General features: G+C 40.2%; 1 protein-coding gene across 6 annotated transcripts in view; it reads right to left on the reverse strand.

Moving 5' to 3' along the window:
- Positions 1–13,163, reverse strand: part of MTA3 (metastasis associated 1 family member 3) — a 120,347-nt gene extending 107,184 nt beyond the window's left edge. For 3 of the 6 annotated variants that reach the window (XM_052690918.1, XM_052691099.1, XM_052691009.1), the window contains exons 1-3: positions 11,996–12,197; positions 10,881–10,948; positions 9,545–9,638 (exon numbers count right to left, since the gene is read on the reverse strand). In XM_052690918.1, coding sequence (XP_052546878.1) covers positions 9,545–9,638; positions 10,881–10,948; positions 11,996–12,182 — 349 coding nt within the window. In that variant the 5' untranslated portion in view covers positions 12,183–12,197. Of the gene's footprint in view, positions 1–9,544; positions 9,639–10,880; positions 10,949–11,995; positions 12,198–12,711; positions 12,850–13,023 lie in introns of those variants that run through there. The other 3 variants (XM_052691183.1, XM_052691277.1, XM_052691363.1) reach the window with 2 other exon arrangements.
- Positions 13,164–17,852: the final 4,689 nt, after the last annotated feature.

A 17,852-nucleotide genomic window follows, 5' to 3' on the forward strand; every position in this document is an offset into this window, starting at 1 on the left:
AGCACCAAGTAAAAATATCAAAAATAATCATTTCTACTCTTCATACACGTTGAATATTCAGTATTTTGATCCTTGACTTTGTTTCTTATTTAAAAAGAAAAAGAAGCCTGAAAACAGAAGAAGAGGGAAAAGTGCTGCGGAAGTATATGAAGTTAGTCACCCCTTGAAGGCAAAAATGCAGAAGCTGTCCATTTGTCATAGCCCTTTTTCTTTATGATATTTGGCCCCTTGAAGCCTTACAAAGAACAATAGCATCAGTATTTTAATCTTGAAGGCAGCAACAAAGGACCTAGCCCAAAGGACCTGTCACACAGCACAGAGCCACAGTGACCTGTAGGACCAGACCACAGATCACCAACTCTGCCAACACTGCATTTCCGCACTGATTTAAGCCAAAACAAGGGTGCACTTTTAATACAGGAAGCTGCAAAAAGTCACCATCTTCAGCATTGTACATTCTTCACAATCCCTAATGGAAACAAGAACTGAAATGAAAATTTAAGTCCATCACTTGGCACACCAAAATGGGAAGACAGCTAACTTAGTTTTTGATAGATGCTTAACCTGCTGTACGAGTAGAAAAACACATGTATTTACATAACCTCCGGATGTATGCATACATAGCACTTTATGTATCATAGCCCATCAACTATGCAATCTGTACCAAGACGATAAATCTGCAAACAAGTTTTGGATTCAGACAGCCTGCGACAGCCGAAATGAACTACTCAGCTCTCTGAAGTCTTTTAAGAATTTCATAACGTAAAACAGGCTTTTACTGGTAAAACTGCACTTTTCACCAGTCAAACTTGTTTTGCTCATGGGTGTGATACATTCCACGTTAGAATAAAACATCTATCTGCCAGGATCCTCACAGAAGCACTTGTGTAGCACATATAAACAGGTTCACACAACAAAGCTTCTCCTGCAAAGACAGAGCTACAAACAGTGAGGGGGAAAACAGAGTATCGATCAGACAGGCAAATCACGTCTCTAAACAGCACAGCTATTCCAGACACCCACTCTGCTACTCCATGCGGTCCAGGGCACATCAAACTCAGCATACAAGGCTGAGGATATGAGCCCATATCCTGTTATTCATGGAGGCTACATTTAACCAAAAAACTGAAAAATAAATTAAAAAAAAAAAAAAAGTAAAGGCAAACCTCTACATATAATCACAATACATAATCACTGTACATACGAATCTCATCTGCTGCCTCTACCTTTTCTGTAATACCTCACACCAAACAAATTCATCTGTCAGCTTGGGTAGGAAGCACCATGTCCTTTCTCACACAGTGCTCTGCCCAAGTTAATAAGCCCTGTCTCTATCATCCTATGTGAATTTAAAGGCATGCATAAGTATTACTGAGGACAGCTATCACAGACTTCATTTCACTGCACAATGTAGGCATATGCAAGAATTACTGCTGGGAAGCCTTTAAACCGTCAGACCTCACCCATGATTCATACACCTAATTGCCACTGTCAGATGGGAAAAAAGTCATTCTATATTACTAGTGAGTTTACATCACTTGGATTTGTAAGTAATACACTACTGATTCAAATAGATGATCAGAGAACTCTTTGAAGATGTAAAATGCATCCCTAATTGGAGCTTTAAAGATACAGACAACCTAGCAACGTGGGATTTTTTAGACTAAAATTTATGCCTTGAGTGCTTTTTCTCACTGGGGAAAAGATGAGAACAGTGTAGATTTCCACAATCTTGAATGTTTCTAGGAAAGACTCATTACCTTTGGGAGACAAACAATTATGATCAATAACAACAATTTAAACTAACTATATTTTGTAGGTCATCAAGAAAACAGTGTAGGATCACACCCTGGCCTGCAACATTGACAAACATTAAGGTGGTAAAAAGAAGTTAACATCTGAGAGATGACAGTTCACAAATCAAAGAAGAAGCAAAAACAGTACGCATGGCAATACTGATGCACATATTTAAGCTTGACCAAATGGAAACAAATCCCAAAAAACACTGGGAAGTAGAGAATGCACAATGCTTAGACACAATGTTCTCTGTGAATGCTGCCTCTATTCCAACAACTCAAACATGAAGAATTTATTTTGTGGGTAGAGCTATAGAAGTGCCTCCTTCTTTTGTGACCAAGTGAGCCACTCCCTACAGAATAAATGTCTTCAGTAAACAAGGAATAAAAACACAAGCCAAATTTCACAGATTTGTTAAACTTCTGAAATTAAACAGCTTTTAATACAAATATGTGGAAGTTGGTAATTTGCAGCTTTCTACTCTCCACAGTCAACCACAGAATCATAGAATCACAAGGTTGGAAATGACCTGTAAGATCATTTAGTCCAACTGTCCTCCCATTACCACCGCTACCACAAGCACTAAGCCATATCTCACAGCTCCTCATCCAGACGCCTCTTGAACACCGCCAGGGACCCCACCACCTCCCTGGGCAGCCATTCCAGTGCCTGACCACTCTCTGAGAGAAAAAGTTCTTCCTTATGTCTAACCTAAACCTCCTCTGGTACAACTTTTGGCCACTTCCTTGTGTCCTGTTTGTTGCCTGGGTTAAGAGGCCAAACCCCTCCTCATCACAGCCTCTCTTCAGGAAGTGTAGAGTGCAGTGAGGTCTCCCCTGAGCTTCCTCTTCTCCAGACTAAACAATCCCAGCTCTCTCAGCCACTTCTCATAAGACTTGTGCTCCAGACCCCTCACCAGTTTCGTCGCCCTTCTCTGGACACATTCCAGGGCTTCAATGTCTTTTTTGTAGTGAGGGGCCCAAAAAGATTCACAGAGTTAATCCAGATTTTGTTTTTAGTTTGTTTTTACATTCACAGAGATCAGTAGCAACGTCTTTAAGCCTTTTAAATTATGTATACTGAAAATGAGAGTTTGAAATTTAAAGTTAAAAGGGAAAAAAAAAAAAAAAAAAAAAAGAACTTCTAGGTATGGCTGTCTGAAATAATAAATCTATTCTTAAGAGATTAACATTCAAAGCTAGCAGCTAGTTTGCTAGTTCAATCGCACAAAGAACACACAGTGGACATGCAATAATTTTAACACACAATGTCCTACATACTCAACTGCAGATCCTACATACTCAAGTGAAAAAGTATACATACATGCTTGCAAGTCTACCATCAGAGTTATGATCTCCTGCAACTACAGACTTGGTTGGTACCCCATTCACTCCATTAAGAGAGCATGAACATTCACAATCTAACAAAACATTCTGCACCAAAGCAACTGGCTGAACAGCCACAGAAATTAGTAATTCCACACTGTTCTTAGAGCTGACAGTAAGCTGGCTAATGAGACAATATTCAGTACAGTTTACTGCTAATTCCAAAATGTCATTCACAAAAAGAAGACCTGTCAGAAGCAAAGAGCTCCTCATTACTGTTTCTTTATTGTTTTTATCACTGAGGGGAAAAAAAAAAAAAAAAATACACAGTTCCTGCACAAAAAATGGAAGGGAAAAAAAAAACCACAGTATGAGACAATCCAAAGCACCCTTGAAAAAGATAATTGGGAGCCTTGGGACAAGTTTCTCCTTGGTGACAAGGATGTGATTTTGGACAAGGCTTGCTCTATTTCTGTACTTCCTCCCCAGTAAATTAAACCTGAAGTAATTCTCTCCAGTAAACAAAGGAAAACTTCACATTCCCTTGTCTCTACAGATCAAAAAGGTCATGTCTTCCTCTACAATAACGTTCCCTCAAACTAATTTTTAGTGAAAGTGATAGTTATACAAAAATACCTTAGCATAAAAGCTATGCTACCACCGATTTAAGAATTTGTTATTGGTATCATTCTTAAGTGGTCCTCCTAAGGTGTGTCTTACTACATCAGAGACTTGAGGATACCCAGAAACAACATTACATACTTAACTTTGCTAGAACTTATTTACAGTCAACTGAGGGAGACATGTAAACCAAGCACAAAATATAAAATTCCACTTTCAAGCAAGTGATCCGCCGGAGCTCATTCTCCCAGGCCTTCCCAGCCTACCACATTTGTTTTGTATCTGCTTGCCATTTTGTCTTCCAAGCAAAGGCCTGAGTCTCCTGATGGCTTGCTCAGACACACTATCAAAAACTTCTCCTCAAAGAAAAGAGGACAGAAATGCTAGGTCAAAAAAAAAAATAAATCATTTTCTTACTTCTTTGCTACTAGAGAAGGCAAAAGCATCTAATCTGCATACAAACAGTAGTTATACTTACAGAAGCCTTGAAACTATAAAGGCAGCATCTCACTGTACCAGTTACACAAGTCTGCACACCCACTCCTCAGGCATATCTAGCAGCCAACCCTCCTCCTCAAGAAATGTTCTGAGATTCTCTTATCCCTGATTCCCAACTTTGCCCTCCCAGTCTTTAACTCATTTTCCTCCTAACACTCAGAAAAAAATGGTATACTTCATCATAAGGTAACACCAACAGATTTGTTTTCTTAACAGCGAGAGATAGGCCTTCTCACCTAGTGTAATTAAAAATAAAAGCTGCACCCTAACAGAAAACGTAATGTAGATTACTAAATCTCATGGAAAAAGAACAGTTACACATTACTGCAAAAGTAACAAACCAACAGAACTCCTGAGTTCCAAATACCCTTACTCCCCTCACATCACAACCATAAGTAAAATCCAAATGGATTTGTGTGGATCCACAAAGGTGGATAAAATTGATCATATGCAATGCAAGAATTAAACGTTCATCTCTGGCATTCATTTGACAAAACATCCTTCTGACTAAACTTACACTGGGGAAAAAAAATAGGTGTGCAAGCAAACTCGGAGGATCAGCCAATTTTATGTCTTCATATAAAACTTCAAAAGATATTTTATATTCTAATACATTAAATGATTTAAACTAAGTAACAAGAAAAGTCTCACATTGTAAAATTATTTTTCAGTGGGCATTTTGATTAAAGAAACATTTTATCCTTCTCATCATCAGCACTTTAGTTTTATGTACAAATAATACAATACAGGAAACAAACCAGCACAGCAATAACAACAATCACAAAAAAATAAAAAAAATCATACAGCTTTCTGGCTGTTGGCATCCTATTGGACAAAAATAATACAGAAATACTGGATTATTGAAGTTTTGAACTACACTCTACATGTCTCAGAAAAAAAAGACCACCACAAATTGTTTTAGGCACTTTACTTAGGAGTCCTTTACTGAAACTCCAGGGTTTCTACAGACGTACAATTTTTCTTTTATGAACTGAATATATGAATTGCCTTATTCCCATTTTAGTTCCACTTACTCCTGATAAAAATACTGAAAAACAAATTTTTAAGCCGCGTTTCCTGAAGAGGATTAATGAATTCTCATGTGTTCCACCTAAAACTGAGTACTTAAGACTACCACTATGCAACAGCAACCATGTATTCAGAAACCTGATGCCAAAAAAAATAAGTACAAATGTAGCTATATGTAATTTACTTTTATCAGTTTAAACCATGTAAGAAATGCTATCATGCGTACCATTTTACAGATAAAGAAAAGCACAGAGAGGATAAGTGATTTATCATCATGAGACGACAGTGTCAGATCAAGAACTGAGCAGAGACTTCAAACGTTTCACAGAACCCACCTGATCACTAGCCTCAGTGGTTCTTTGTTCCTAGAAATCTCTATGACAAACAAAATCCTGAAGGAGAAATATTATGTTGTATAGCAATGGAACAAGAAACCTGACTGTTTAAGAGAGAATGCAATAAAAAAGTCCTTTAAAAAGTGCAGTGATAAGATGCACAGACAGTAAGTGATCTCAACAAAGGGCATATGGACTTAAAGAATGGAAAAAAAAGATTTTTTTTCCTCAATTAAAAAAAAAATAACAACAACCAAAAACAGAAATACAAAAGAAGGAAATACAGAAGTTAAGCCCTTCACTGTAACACAAAATTCATGCTCAGCATAGCCCAGCTATTAAAGCCTTTCCCTACAATGTTTATAACAATCTTTATCTAAAGGATCAACTAAATCTCACAGATCAAACTACATTTGGCAATTTTTAACAACTTCCCACACCGGTAAGAAAACATTGCTATGCCATTCATTTATTTTTGCTTCTCCCATTTTAATGAGCTGTGTTTTTGTTCAATCTCTCCAAGTTAATTTCTTACACACTTTGGTCATCTGTTGCAATAGCTCTTGCCTGCCCTCTTCTCCCTACAAAGCCAGCCTTACTCTGTTGCGTGAGGAAGGAAAGACTCCCTTCCCTATGACCCCATGGCAGCAGTTACCAGCTGAGAGCTGCTGGGCACTGCACCTTGACAGAACTCAGCTTCTCTCCTTAGAAGGCTGTTGAGGATCAAGAAGTACATCTTGTCAACATTTTGTGTAGGCTTTCAAACTGGCCTTATCAGACCCTGTTTTACCAGTGTGTCAGCAGAAGTCAAAGGGGAAAATGTACTATCTTCAAGGGCTCATAAAACATTGAACACCATCCCCTAGATTCAAGTTCCTGCAGTTTGCTAATGAAATTACTTACAGATCAAGAACAGCATACACAATGCTGGTAGAGAAATAAAAATGCTATCTTAAGTTCCATCAGAAACATCAGGGGAAAAAAGAAGGGAAAAAAGAAGGGAAAAAAGAAGGGAAAAAAGAAGGGAAAAAAGAAGGGAAAAAAGAAGGGAAAAAAGAAGGGAAAAAAGAAGGGAAAAAAGAAGGGAAAAAAGAAGGGAAAAAAGAAGGGAAAAAAGAAGGGAAAAAAGAAGGGAAAAAAGAAGGGAAAAAAGAAGGGAAAAAAGAAGGGAAAAAAGAAGGGAAAAAAGAAGGGAAAAAAGAAGGGAAAAAAGAAGGGAAAAAAAGGGAAAAAAGGGAAAAAAAGGGAAAAAAGAAGGGAAAAAAGAAGGGAAAAAAGAAGGGAAAAAAGAAGGGAAAAAAGAAGGGAAAAAAGAAGGGAAAAAAGAAGGGAAAAAAGGGAAAAAAAAGCAACTTTCTCACACGTTAGAGGCAGGTTATTTGAAATTAAGGGAACTCCCCTATATCTGAGTATCAGGACACCTACTCTCCCCTTCATCTTTTCTATATACATATATATATATATACACACACTCACACACACTAAATTTTTAAAAAGACTTTACATATGCCGAATTCCCTACCAGGACCATTTCACAGATCTAAATCACTCAATTTATTTAAAATACATTTGAAGATTTTTCAAGTTACTGGGAAAAAAAAAAAGACTAAAGTTCCTAAATATTTTCTTATGAAGGCATTTTAGCTTATTAGACAGAACCTGTATCTACATCACAAAACGGCACCTCTGTAAACAGTGATGTTGCCCAAAAAAAGCCAGCCTTTTACCCAACTAAAAATCTCAAAATATATGTCAGTCACTATAGTTTTCAACATTCAGAAAGGAAAAGTAACAATCAATTGTTAGAGAAAATGTCATTAGAAAAGTTCAAGCAGATATATAGCTGAGACTTCTCTGGACATGCACATTGGAGTAACCTGTGACTAGACAGGAACTTCCATTTCACCAGAAATCCTTGTCTTTCAGCCTTCATCTTTAAACAAAGCCAGGTAGAAATGTTGAAGCACCAGCATGTTCAGTTGTATAAACATTCTGTCCACAAATATCCAAATATTTTGTTTATGTACATCATATTTTTTAAACAGAACACTGATATTTCAGAAACAAAACATTTAAATTGATTTGACATTTAAATACATCTGCTGTGTGAGCTGCACAAAGATGCAGTCCAGCAATTTTACACTATGTGCCATCCTCTGTAACGAAATAAACAGGTCACAAGACAGTTTGGCTGTGCAGATTTGTCAGAAGGAAAGCATCGTGTACTGAGAAAGCATCTACGGAGAAAATTAAATGCTAAGAACAATGGTTATAAGAATTACTACCTGTAAAACATAAAGGCATTCTAAAGAAGCTTTTTGGATCAGATAGAAATCACATCTTTATTTTCTCACTTGAAAACAGCAAGGGATTCTCAATATGGAAAGCACAGCAGAACACTCCCCTGGTGCTTCTACTGACTCCCAGCAATGCTAGCTGCTACCAGAGAGAAAGAGGATCATCAGCAAGTCCTTTGTGCTGAAGTGCTGACAAAATGGAAATCTACACCTCACTGAGGAGTTACAAAATCTTTTTTCACTTTTTCAGATTGAATGATGCCAAGAGAACTACCATTTCTTTTATTTGTTTCTTGGAATGCTTTAAAGTAGGAGTTGAAGATTCTTGTTTCAAAAATCAAATTCAAAACTTATATTTTCAGTAAAATAACTTTCTTTCTCATCCTTCCCTTCCCCGGCACAGAAAAGAGAAAGAAGTGTGGGAAAGTTCAGTGAGACTCACTTTAAGTTCTATGTTTCTATACATTTCACACAGAAGAACTGAAAAGACTGATGACACTGGAGGTGGACTATCATAAATAGGTCAACAATAATTCTCAAGTGTGTGCAACAGCACTTGCATCACTCTTCTAGATCATTATCAAAAGAACTCTTCCATTGAAACACCGTACTACATTTAGAAAATGTCATTCTGAAAAGAAATAGAAATCACCTTTTTCTGTATGTGATTTCTCCTTGCTTTAAAACCAAGCTAGTACTTTGTGCTACACGGTGAATTGGAAGTGATTTAGATAAAATCAGTGAAAGAGCAAATTAAAAGCCAAAACCTATCTGTTTCTCTTCACTGTGGGGACACACGAGTAACATTTATCAGAATTTGACCTGAAGTCAGTTGTAAGGTATTTTCTTAACAGTCCCATCATCCATCATTTACCTGCCCACAAGACATGGCATTAGATCACTTTTTTAAAGAGAGGCACTCAGATAAATTTCTGAATGGAGACTTAGGACACATACAATAATTCCGAAACTTCATTCATAACTGAGCTGTTATTTAACAGTGTATCACACCATTAGCAACAATGTTGCAGAAAAGTCTAGTGGTTCAGCTGTTGACCAAAAGGCAGCTCCCACAAACAGCTAAGCATATACAACAGTTTCTCCCTGTTACCATCACTTCACTGCTTCTCTGAAAAAAATAAAAAAAATAAAAAAAAACAAACCAGCAAGGTGGTATTTTATTAATAGCTGGTTCCAACAAGTGCACATCATAGCTATTTCACAATGTGCAGTGATTTTCACTCCCTTGGAATACACTTTCATCTTAACAATAGACCTTCTAGACGTATTTATGCCTGACCCAAGTCAAATCAAATTGCCATCAATGCTCTAAAGCTTAAAATGACTTATACCCAATATGCACTTTTGACATAAAAAAAGAAATATAGTTAGCTATTCCATTAAAAAAAAAAAAAAAAAAAAAAAAAGCATTGAAATGGAGAGTTCCCCTCACTTTAAGTACAGTTTAAAGCTCCAAGAAGCAATCACCAGAAACGGGGCCAATATCAGATAGCAATAAGAATCTAACAGGGTATTAATTAACACTTAATATAAATATATGTTACTCATGCCAAAGAAATTTGAAGTGCAAAAAGCGAGCAGGCTGTGATAGAAAGAGAAAATGCTCATGCAGTCTACTTACTAGCATGCTTATCTGCAAGCATTATGAGGCTGTTGGAAATATCTCTTCTCCTGTAGAAGCACACCACTTTTGCTTCCACATTTCCATTAGCAGTCTACAAAAGATAAATTAAATCAGAGTGTGTCTTTGCTCAGCTGAGTAACACAGACTGCACGTCCCCCACTTGCATTTTTCCCTTGTATTAAGCAGTTCTTACATGAATAGCCAGACTGAAATAGAATAGCAGAAGCTGCTTCCTGACATGGGCTAATCAATTTCATATCAAATTACAGTACTGATTATAAGTATTTACTCATATGGTAACACTCATTACTCAGCAACTAAGGGACGTAACACCAATATCATGCTAACATAAGAATACTTAAGAAGCAGTAGAACCTTGCAAAGACTTAAATATAAGCATATATATAATCTAGTTTTAGACTGAGATGGGGATATCAACAAGTGTATACTTTCAACATTTTTTTTTTCTAGAGTCATATTTTATATGACACGGTGTGTTTTAAAATTAACTTCGGCTTACAAGATAAATTAGCCAAATATATATATAACATATATATATATATATATATATATATATATATATATACATAACATCATGATAAGCATTTTGCACATTAACTTTTTACATCACAGTTTATTAGTAATTAATAATATTGCTTGATGGAATAGTAAAAAAAAAAACCACAACCACACTGCTTTATTATTTCTAAAAGTCACAGTAGTGTAAGAACTAAGAAATGTTCATGCTTTTCCCACACACTGAAAAATCTCCATCCCCCATATAAAAATACACTGGGGGCAAAGAGAGAGAATACAGTATCAATTTCAATTCACAATCCCCCATTTGAAGCTACAAAAAAGCAACGTAAGAAACATGCACGGGAGCTACATATTGTTACTGGATCGCTGAAAAGTCTCACTGACACCTACAAGCTCTTTACATAGGTATCCAGAAGCAGATACATTACATTATTGCCATCACTCCAGATGGAGTCAGTGTCATCATCATGAAAAGAATTAAATTTAGTAACTTCCTCAATCATCCACATGATTGGTTTGGATTTTTTTTTTTTAAACAGCAGGGAACTCCTGTTCACTGAGAATGATAAACTGGGCGTTTCCTTAGATAACAGGGGAGAATTCCAGCTTATCACATGGCAGTATTTTAATAACTGAAATACAAACAAACGCAGAACAAATCTCAAGGAAGTAGAAAAGGATTCAGAAAATTCTACCAACAGAAATCTTTTGGGATGTTGAAGTCACCCTTGGTTTTGGAAAAGTGCACTGACAGTTGCTGAAAACTAAGCAGGAGCCTTGGATGTTTGTGTACCTTGTTAAGCTCTTCAATTCGCCTAATGAGATACGGATTGCTGGAGGAATTTTCAAAATAAACATAATCTGCAATGAAAAAAAGAAAGAAAGAAAGAAAGACATTGTATTAATTAAAAAAATAACACAGCTAAAAATATATTTTTGTGCAAAAGTTTTTCTGAAGCTAGAGTGACCTCCAGGTGACCTGCAGAGGTCCTTCCCAACCTCAACCATTCTGTCATTAAGGGAGATTTAAGAAGAGAGGTCTTAATGAGTTTCTAGATTATAGAAATAATACCTGTGTAACATATGCTACCTCACATTCATTATCCCATTGCTTCAGTAACACAGTTGTCCAGATGAGTAATGCACATATTGTGATACTTGGCTTCGTTGCTATCTCTCCTCAGTAACACGTAAACTACATTCAACCATAACAGAGCCTCAAGTTGTGAGGTTATCCTGTGCCAAAATCTCTTCTAGGGTCATTATAGTAAAAGTATTCTCATAGAGTATATGGAAATTTGCTCACATCCTAAAAGCTACTCCCAAGGAACACGCAAACAACAACAACAAAAAAAAACTGACACACAAAACATCTCCTATAGGTTTCTCAAAACTTGTATCAAATGAAAAAGTAGCCATCAAACGATGATCACACTCTGCACTCAGTATCTGATTTCTGCACAATGTATCTCACAAGTTTTACTTAAAAAGAAAAGGGAGTGAGAGGAACAAGGATATAAAAAACCTTTTGCGATGCTTTGATGTGAGGTTAAAGCCAGGTAGAGCCTCAGGTACTTCAAATAGCACTGAAGGAAGATCTCTCTCTGGTTATCACCCACCCTTAAAGTTACGACAAATAAACTCAATGATCTAAGAAACGAACCCAACCAAGACATCAACAGCACTACTCGGGTAGGGATTACTGCAATGAGTAAAGGCTGATGGGATTACAGCCTCAACGCCCCGATGAAGGAGTGTGCAGAAGGGCGAACTGTGGGTATGTCAGCACACCTTGAATCCGACACAGAAAGAGACTGAAGAGATGGAAGAGAGGACACGGCTCCCTGCTAGCATCGCGCTTGGCAAGGAGCAGGAGCCAGGAATGAAAAGTAAACTTCTGCAATGCACCTGAGCGGCAGAACCGGAACACAGCCACGTTCGCTCCACGGCGGGGGAGGAGGGGATGGAAAGTTATCGGAGTCAATTTCGACAGGCCGGGGATGGAAAATCCAATGTTTCTTTCGCTCCCAAGAGACTCCTCGCTCCCGCCGTATACCAAGCGGCCATCTACCAGCGAGCCGGCAGATCCCTCCATCTACCCGTACCGATGCGCAATTCATCTCCAGGAGATGCAGGGAGGCGCGCAGGAACTCGGAGAGCTCCGAGGCGCGGCCCCCAGCGCAGCGCCCACGGACGGCCCCGTGCTGCCTGCCCGCACCACGCCGTCCGGGCCCGCCAGGCCGCAGCAGGGCCGGGCCCCGCCGTGCCAGAGGGACGGGGGCGCAGCGCCCGCCAGGCCGCCCGAGCCCACACGGCCGCCGCGAGAGGCGCGAAGGGCGGCCATGCCATGCCCGGCCCGGGAAAAAGCCGGCGGCGCCGCTCCCCTTTCCTTCCTTCCCTGCGGCGGGCAGCTTTGCCCTTGCGCCGCTCGGCGCGGGGCTGCGGGGAAGAACCCGCGTCCTGCGCTTCCCCCCGGGTCGGGCTCGGGTGCGCCGCTCGAGGCCGCGGCGCTGCGGAAGGAAAGCGATGGGGAGCGGCGAGCCCCTTCTCAGCCCAGCGGGTCGGGAGCGCCGCGGGACGCGGAGCCGCGGTCGCCGTGCGGGTGCTGCCCCGCCGCCACCTACCTCCCACTCGGTACATGTTGGCCGCCATGTCTGCGCTCTGCGCCCTCCTCCCGCTGCCGGGCCGGGCTGGGCGAAGAGGGAGCGGCTCCCGCGGCCCCCCCGCCCCGCTCTCGCCCCCACCCTGCGCCGGCCCTCCCCGCCCGGGCACAGGACACGGCGCCGCGCCTCGAGGGGCAGCCGCTTCCGGAGGCGCCCGGCGGGGAAGGGGTTAAAAACCGCCCCTGCCGCCTCCCCCCTCAGCGCGCACACCGACCCCGGGTCGGGCGCGGGGCTCGGCCGCAGCCTGCCGACCCCTTCAGGAGGAAGCCCCACCTGCGGCCGCACCCCCGAGGAGTCAGCGAACCGCTGCCGAGTCCCCTTGCCGCGTTGTGACTGTTTGTGCCCCTCTTGGGCCTTTGTTCCCCGCAGCCAAACGGCTTCTTTCTTCCCGTGGGCAGCTACTTGCGGCAGCTGGGGGAAAGTTTGGCACACGTGTGCGCGCAGCACCTGTTGATGGTCGATTGGGAGAGGGTTTGTTTCCCTACAAAGAGCGGGATGCGACCCAAGAGCACGCTTTGTGGCTTCACAAGCTGTCTGCTGTGCTCGGTGAGGGGCAGCAGAAAGCATCCTCGACAGGACAAAGATAGATGCCACAGCACCGCAGCGTAAGGAAGAGCTGAAGCAGCTGCTTGCAAATAATCTGTTGAGGGTGGCGGAAAGGGGGGGGGTGCCTGAAAAACATCGGTATTGATGTTGCAGGAAGGCACCTCCCTGTGTTTGTACACAGTCTGCACCACCGCAAACCATCTACGTACTTTATGGCCAATTTTACAATGCTCCCTTCGAGGAGAAGGGCTTTTTATCGTTGCTCTTGCAGGGATGGTGGTGATTTATCACACATTTCACACCCCAGATTTTTCTGCATGCATCTTGAGCAGTACGAAGCAAGATTTTTAGTTCATCCTGGAAGAAAAATGAGCTTCCCCAGTGTTTCAAGTGAAATTCTGAAATACTGCTTTGAGTGAAACAGATTACAGAATTGCTGAATGATGTGCACCTGGCATACAAAACACACAGTCAGGTGGTCCTCTTTAATAAACATCAACAAACTCAGGCATTGAAATGAAAGATCTGGTATCATCCTCTATTTTGTCTCCTGACAGGAACAACTGTGAGAGCTGACAGAAAGCCCTTGGGAGGCTGCAGCTCTACCTAACTTGTTCCCCCCAGACACAACAGCCCTACTGTGCCACGGATCCAAATAGAAGTGGCTAGAAGTTAGGTGGGGGGTTATTTTCACTCTCGTGGTTTACTGCCTGGTTAGTGAAACAGAGGTTGAACGTTGAAGCAGGAGAATAGTAAAAGCAAACAGTTGGCTTGTTGTAGTAGTTATCAATTAAACAAAACGCCTTCGAGCTCCTTCCCTTAGTTGAAACCTGCACTGCAACATGAGAGGAATTTCCCACACTCTGAAGCTCACATGTCCTCATCCAGCAAGGAGTGAATTTCAGTGGAGCAGACTCTCCCTCCCGTGATCTGAAGGCATAGGCATCTGAAGGCACGAGGAAGACAACTCCTGAATTTGCCATTCCAAAATCAGGAGTGAGCAAACAGCCCAGGAATTCCCACAGTCCTGAGCTGCTCCTCCAGGACAATAAATGGCCTGAAAGCAGCAAGATAAAACCTTATTTACAGTTGCCTGACTAAGGCATGCGTAACAGCCCAAATAAATAAAGAACGCCACTTATATACCTCAGCACAGAATCCCTGGGCCTGATTGTTCACACTAAAACAACTCTTACAGTCACAGGCTGCATGACCCGGTGTTGTGCAGTGTCCTGATTTTGCATGGCTCAGAGTTGCTGCTTCAAGCTGGGGAAAGCAAAGGCGCTCCTTGCTGTGCTGAGCTGCAGCACTATCAGTATATCTTATTTTGTTGAAACAAACACGAAAGCTTAGGCACAGTTTATTTTCTGTGCTATCTCAGAATAGGAAAAAATAAAGTTGTTTAAGCATCTTCACTTTTCTAAATTAAATATAATGGAAAACTTGAATGCCATCTTGTTCCAAGCACAACACTGCTGAGGAAAAAATAAAACACACAAGATTTTCATCTCAACCTGGTAAATGAACTTCACTTAGCTACAAACTATGCAGGTTTTGAACAACTTACATCCTATTTTGGGTCCAGATAACTTTATTTTCAAAGTTCCAATCCAGAATCTTCTCCATAAATCTAAAACAAACAAGCTAAAACAACAAGAAAAAAAGCAAGAAAACAAACAAAACAAAACCAACTCATATGAAACTTGCAGAATACGCCAATGATGAAGGCAAATCTTCCTACTAAATTAAACTGACACTTCAGAGTTAAAATACATTGACTGAAGTGTTCATAAGACTGAAGTATTTTTTGACCTTACCTGTAGGAACATCATGAACATCATACTGAAATAAACAAAAACAGTAAACAGCTGCTTTTACCTTAATGAAAGGTGATTATCTCCTTGTAGAGCTTTAATGGAGACACATCTTCATGTGGATACAACAGAGGGGAAAAGGCCTTCAGGGTTTCTAATCCTTGAGCCATATTTACAGTCCTAACTCAAGGTCCCTTGGACACTGAGTTTTGGCAACAGAAGAAACATTAAGCAAAAGTTTTATTCATTTGTGCCAAGGGAATGTGGCTGCCTTGTTAGTATGTCTTTGCTGCAATGGGTAAGCAGGCTGTATGTGTGTTCCCATACAAAGAGTTAAAGAACTTTACATTATGATCATTCCTTATCAGCCTAAGCTCCTGCTCACACTGGGAGTAATTCATTGCCACAGAGGACCCGGGTAGTTCACTGACTTGTCCATGAATCAAACATTATATGTAGCATATGCAAAGCCACTTTCATCTAGCATGGAAGAACGTGCCAGTTAGTACAGTTCCAGGTCTGGCAGACTGGGTTATGTACATGCCTGCAAAATCTCATAAATGATTTTCTAGCAGAAGAATAATTTCTATTGCTATCACTTATTCATGAATGTGTTCATAAAATCTTGAGATAACTTCCATTGTACAGAAGGTTTGAGGAAGATTTTTAAACTTACAAGAACATAGAATTCACTGTTTATTATCAAAATCAAAAATTGTGGCTGCCTTTGCTGAAGCATAAACTAGATGCAATCTGTTCCAGATGCTTCCATCTCAGCTTCTTTATAAATCAGTGAATAATAGTAAAAAAAATCCACCCCAAATCCTCTCAGAAAATCAAATCTCCTCTTCACATCAGAAATAACGTAGGGTTTTTTTGTTTGTTTTTTGTTTTTTTTTTTATCAGCTCTACGAATCAGATCTCTCTAGAGACAGATAGCTAAATATAATGTCACTGTTTTCATTAAATATGATTTAAACTATAGCATAAAGTTAATTGCTGAATTATCAGTACACTGCAGATTTAGAAGCTCAATCCAAATCTTAAAGCCCTAAGAATGCCACTAAATCAATGTGGAGGAAAGTGGTGCTTATGCTGGCAACAAGTCATTATTTGAGTGGGTATTGAAAAGAGATATTGGTAATGGTTTTCCACTAAGCATCATAGAGTTACGTAGATAGATCATATACGTTGCCATATGGCACTGCTTTGAAGCAGTGCATAATCTTATTTCCCATAAATCATACAATTAAATTAAGGAGATTTTGTGGGGAAAAAAAAAAAAAAAAAAAGTCAGACCTTGTATCAGTCTTCATATTCTGACTGCATTTGCTATAATGAAAGCCATTCTATCACAAATGAAAATACAACTATTAGTTTGAGGGAGGGATATTAAAGTGTGGTTTGCAATGAATCTCTAAGAAACTACTATTAATGACCATGTACTACTAAAGACTATATGTTCAAGAAATGCATTTATTTCATTCCATGGGCATAACTCTCACAGGTTTGGCTAGTAAACTCAGAAATAAAGTAAAGACCTTGTTTAATAATAAGATAAAAGAAGAAAGAAAAGAGAAAAAAAAGGGAAATTGACCCACTTGGAGATTTAGCTGGTAGCTGCCACTGTATTTTGCAGCTCACAACCTAACAGAAAAAAAGCGTATAGATCTAGGATTCAGACTGGTAACCTATTTTGTTTGCTAGCTTTACAGAAGACTCGAGTGCACATCTGGCTTCTCTTAGAGTCTGTGAGTTTTGTGGCTGACTATATTAGGACTAAGATGAGAGCTATTGTACACCTGCATTCGTTTTGACGTAAGTGAAGCTGAGAATCAGAGTAGTTGGAAGCACACTGCTGTGTTGCTTTCACACGCAGTCCTAAATGAAGCCTTTTTAGTCTTAAATATAATTATACCAGATAGAGATTAAACACGCTGTACTGGTTTTACTCTTTGTTTCTCCCCTTCCCTCAATCGATCTATTTTTCATGCTAAACACCTGCTAAAATGCTGTCAGAGGTGCTTAATGACACAGATTTAAGTAGAGTATGGTACATTCATTTGAGCAGAATTAATTTAAGTCAAGGACTCAGCGTCTGTTCAGCTCAGTTTTTCTGGGGACTGACTGATTACAGGCAAGTAGCACCCAAGTACAACTAATTGATCAAACGCACAGTTAGTCTCTCTGTGTCTCACCATGCCTCCAACCACTGTTATGTGTTTCCATTACGGAAGGGCTTGACCTAAAATTCTCAGTACTGTTCTTATTTCAGCTTGAAAATCAGAATAATTGCTTTATGACCCAACAATTGCTTGCTGCTCTGTTGGTATAAGAAACATCAGTTCTGAAATGGCTGGTTGAATTTCAGGGACATTTTATCTCTGGTGCAATACACATACACCTTCCTCTTTGGTCACTGGGAACTGCGCCTGCTCATACACAGTGAATTTACCTTCGTTATCAAATGATATTTATTTCTAAAAATAAGTAGTGCCACAGAGGAGTTCAGTTGCCCGCCTGGTTCACAGGCTGCTGACTTGATGACTCGCATCCCCACTCAGTGTGTGCAGAGGAGCAGCAGCACTCCCCAGGAATGTGGCAGCACTGTTATTTCTGAAAGAATCAGTGGCTGCTTTTAAGCTGGCAATAATCATATACCTGGCTGAAGACAGCAAAGTGCACGCAGCGTTTTCTCAGGAAAACACAAAACATACAGGTGGGCAGCAAGAGAGCTGGAGA

The sequence above is a fragment of the Tympanuchus pallidicinctus genome, unplaced genomic scaffold (assembly GCF_026119805.1).
Source record: "Tympanuchus pallidicinctus isolate F22 unplaced genomic scaffold, pur_lepc_1.0 scaffold1, whole genome shotgun sequence".
Lineage (NCBI taxonomy): Eukaryota > Metazoa > Chordata > Aves > Galliformes > Phasianidae > Tympanuchus > Tympanuchus pallidicinctus.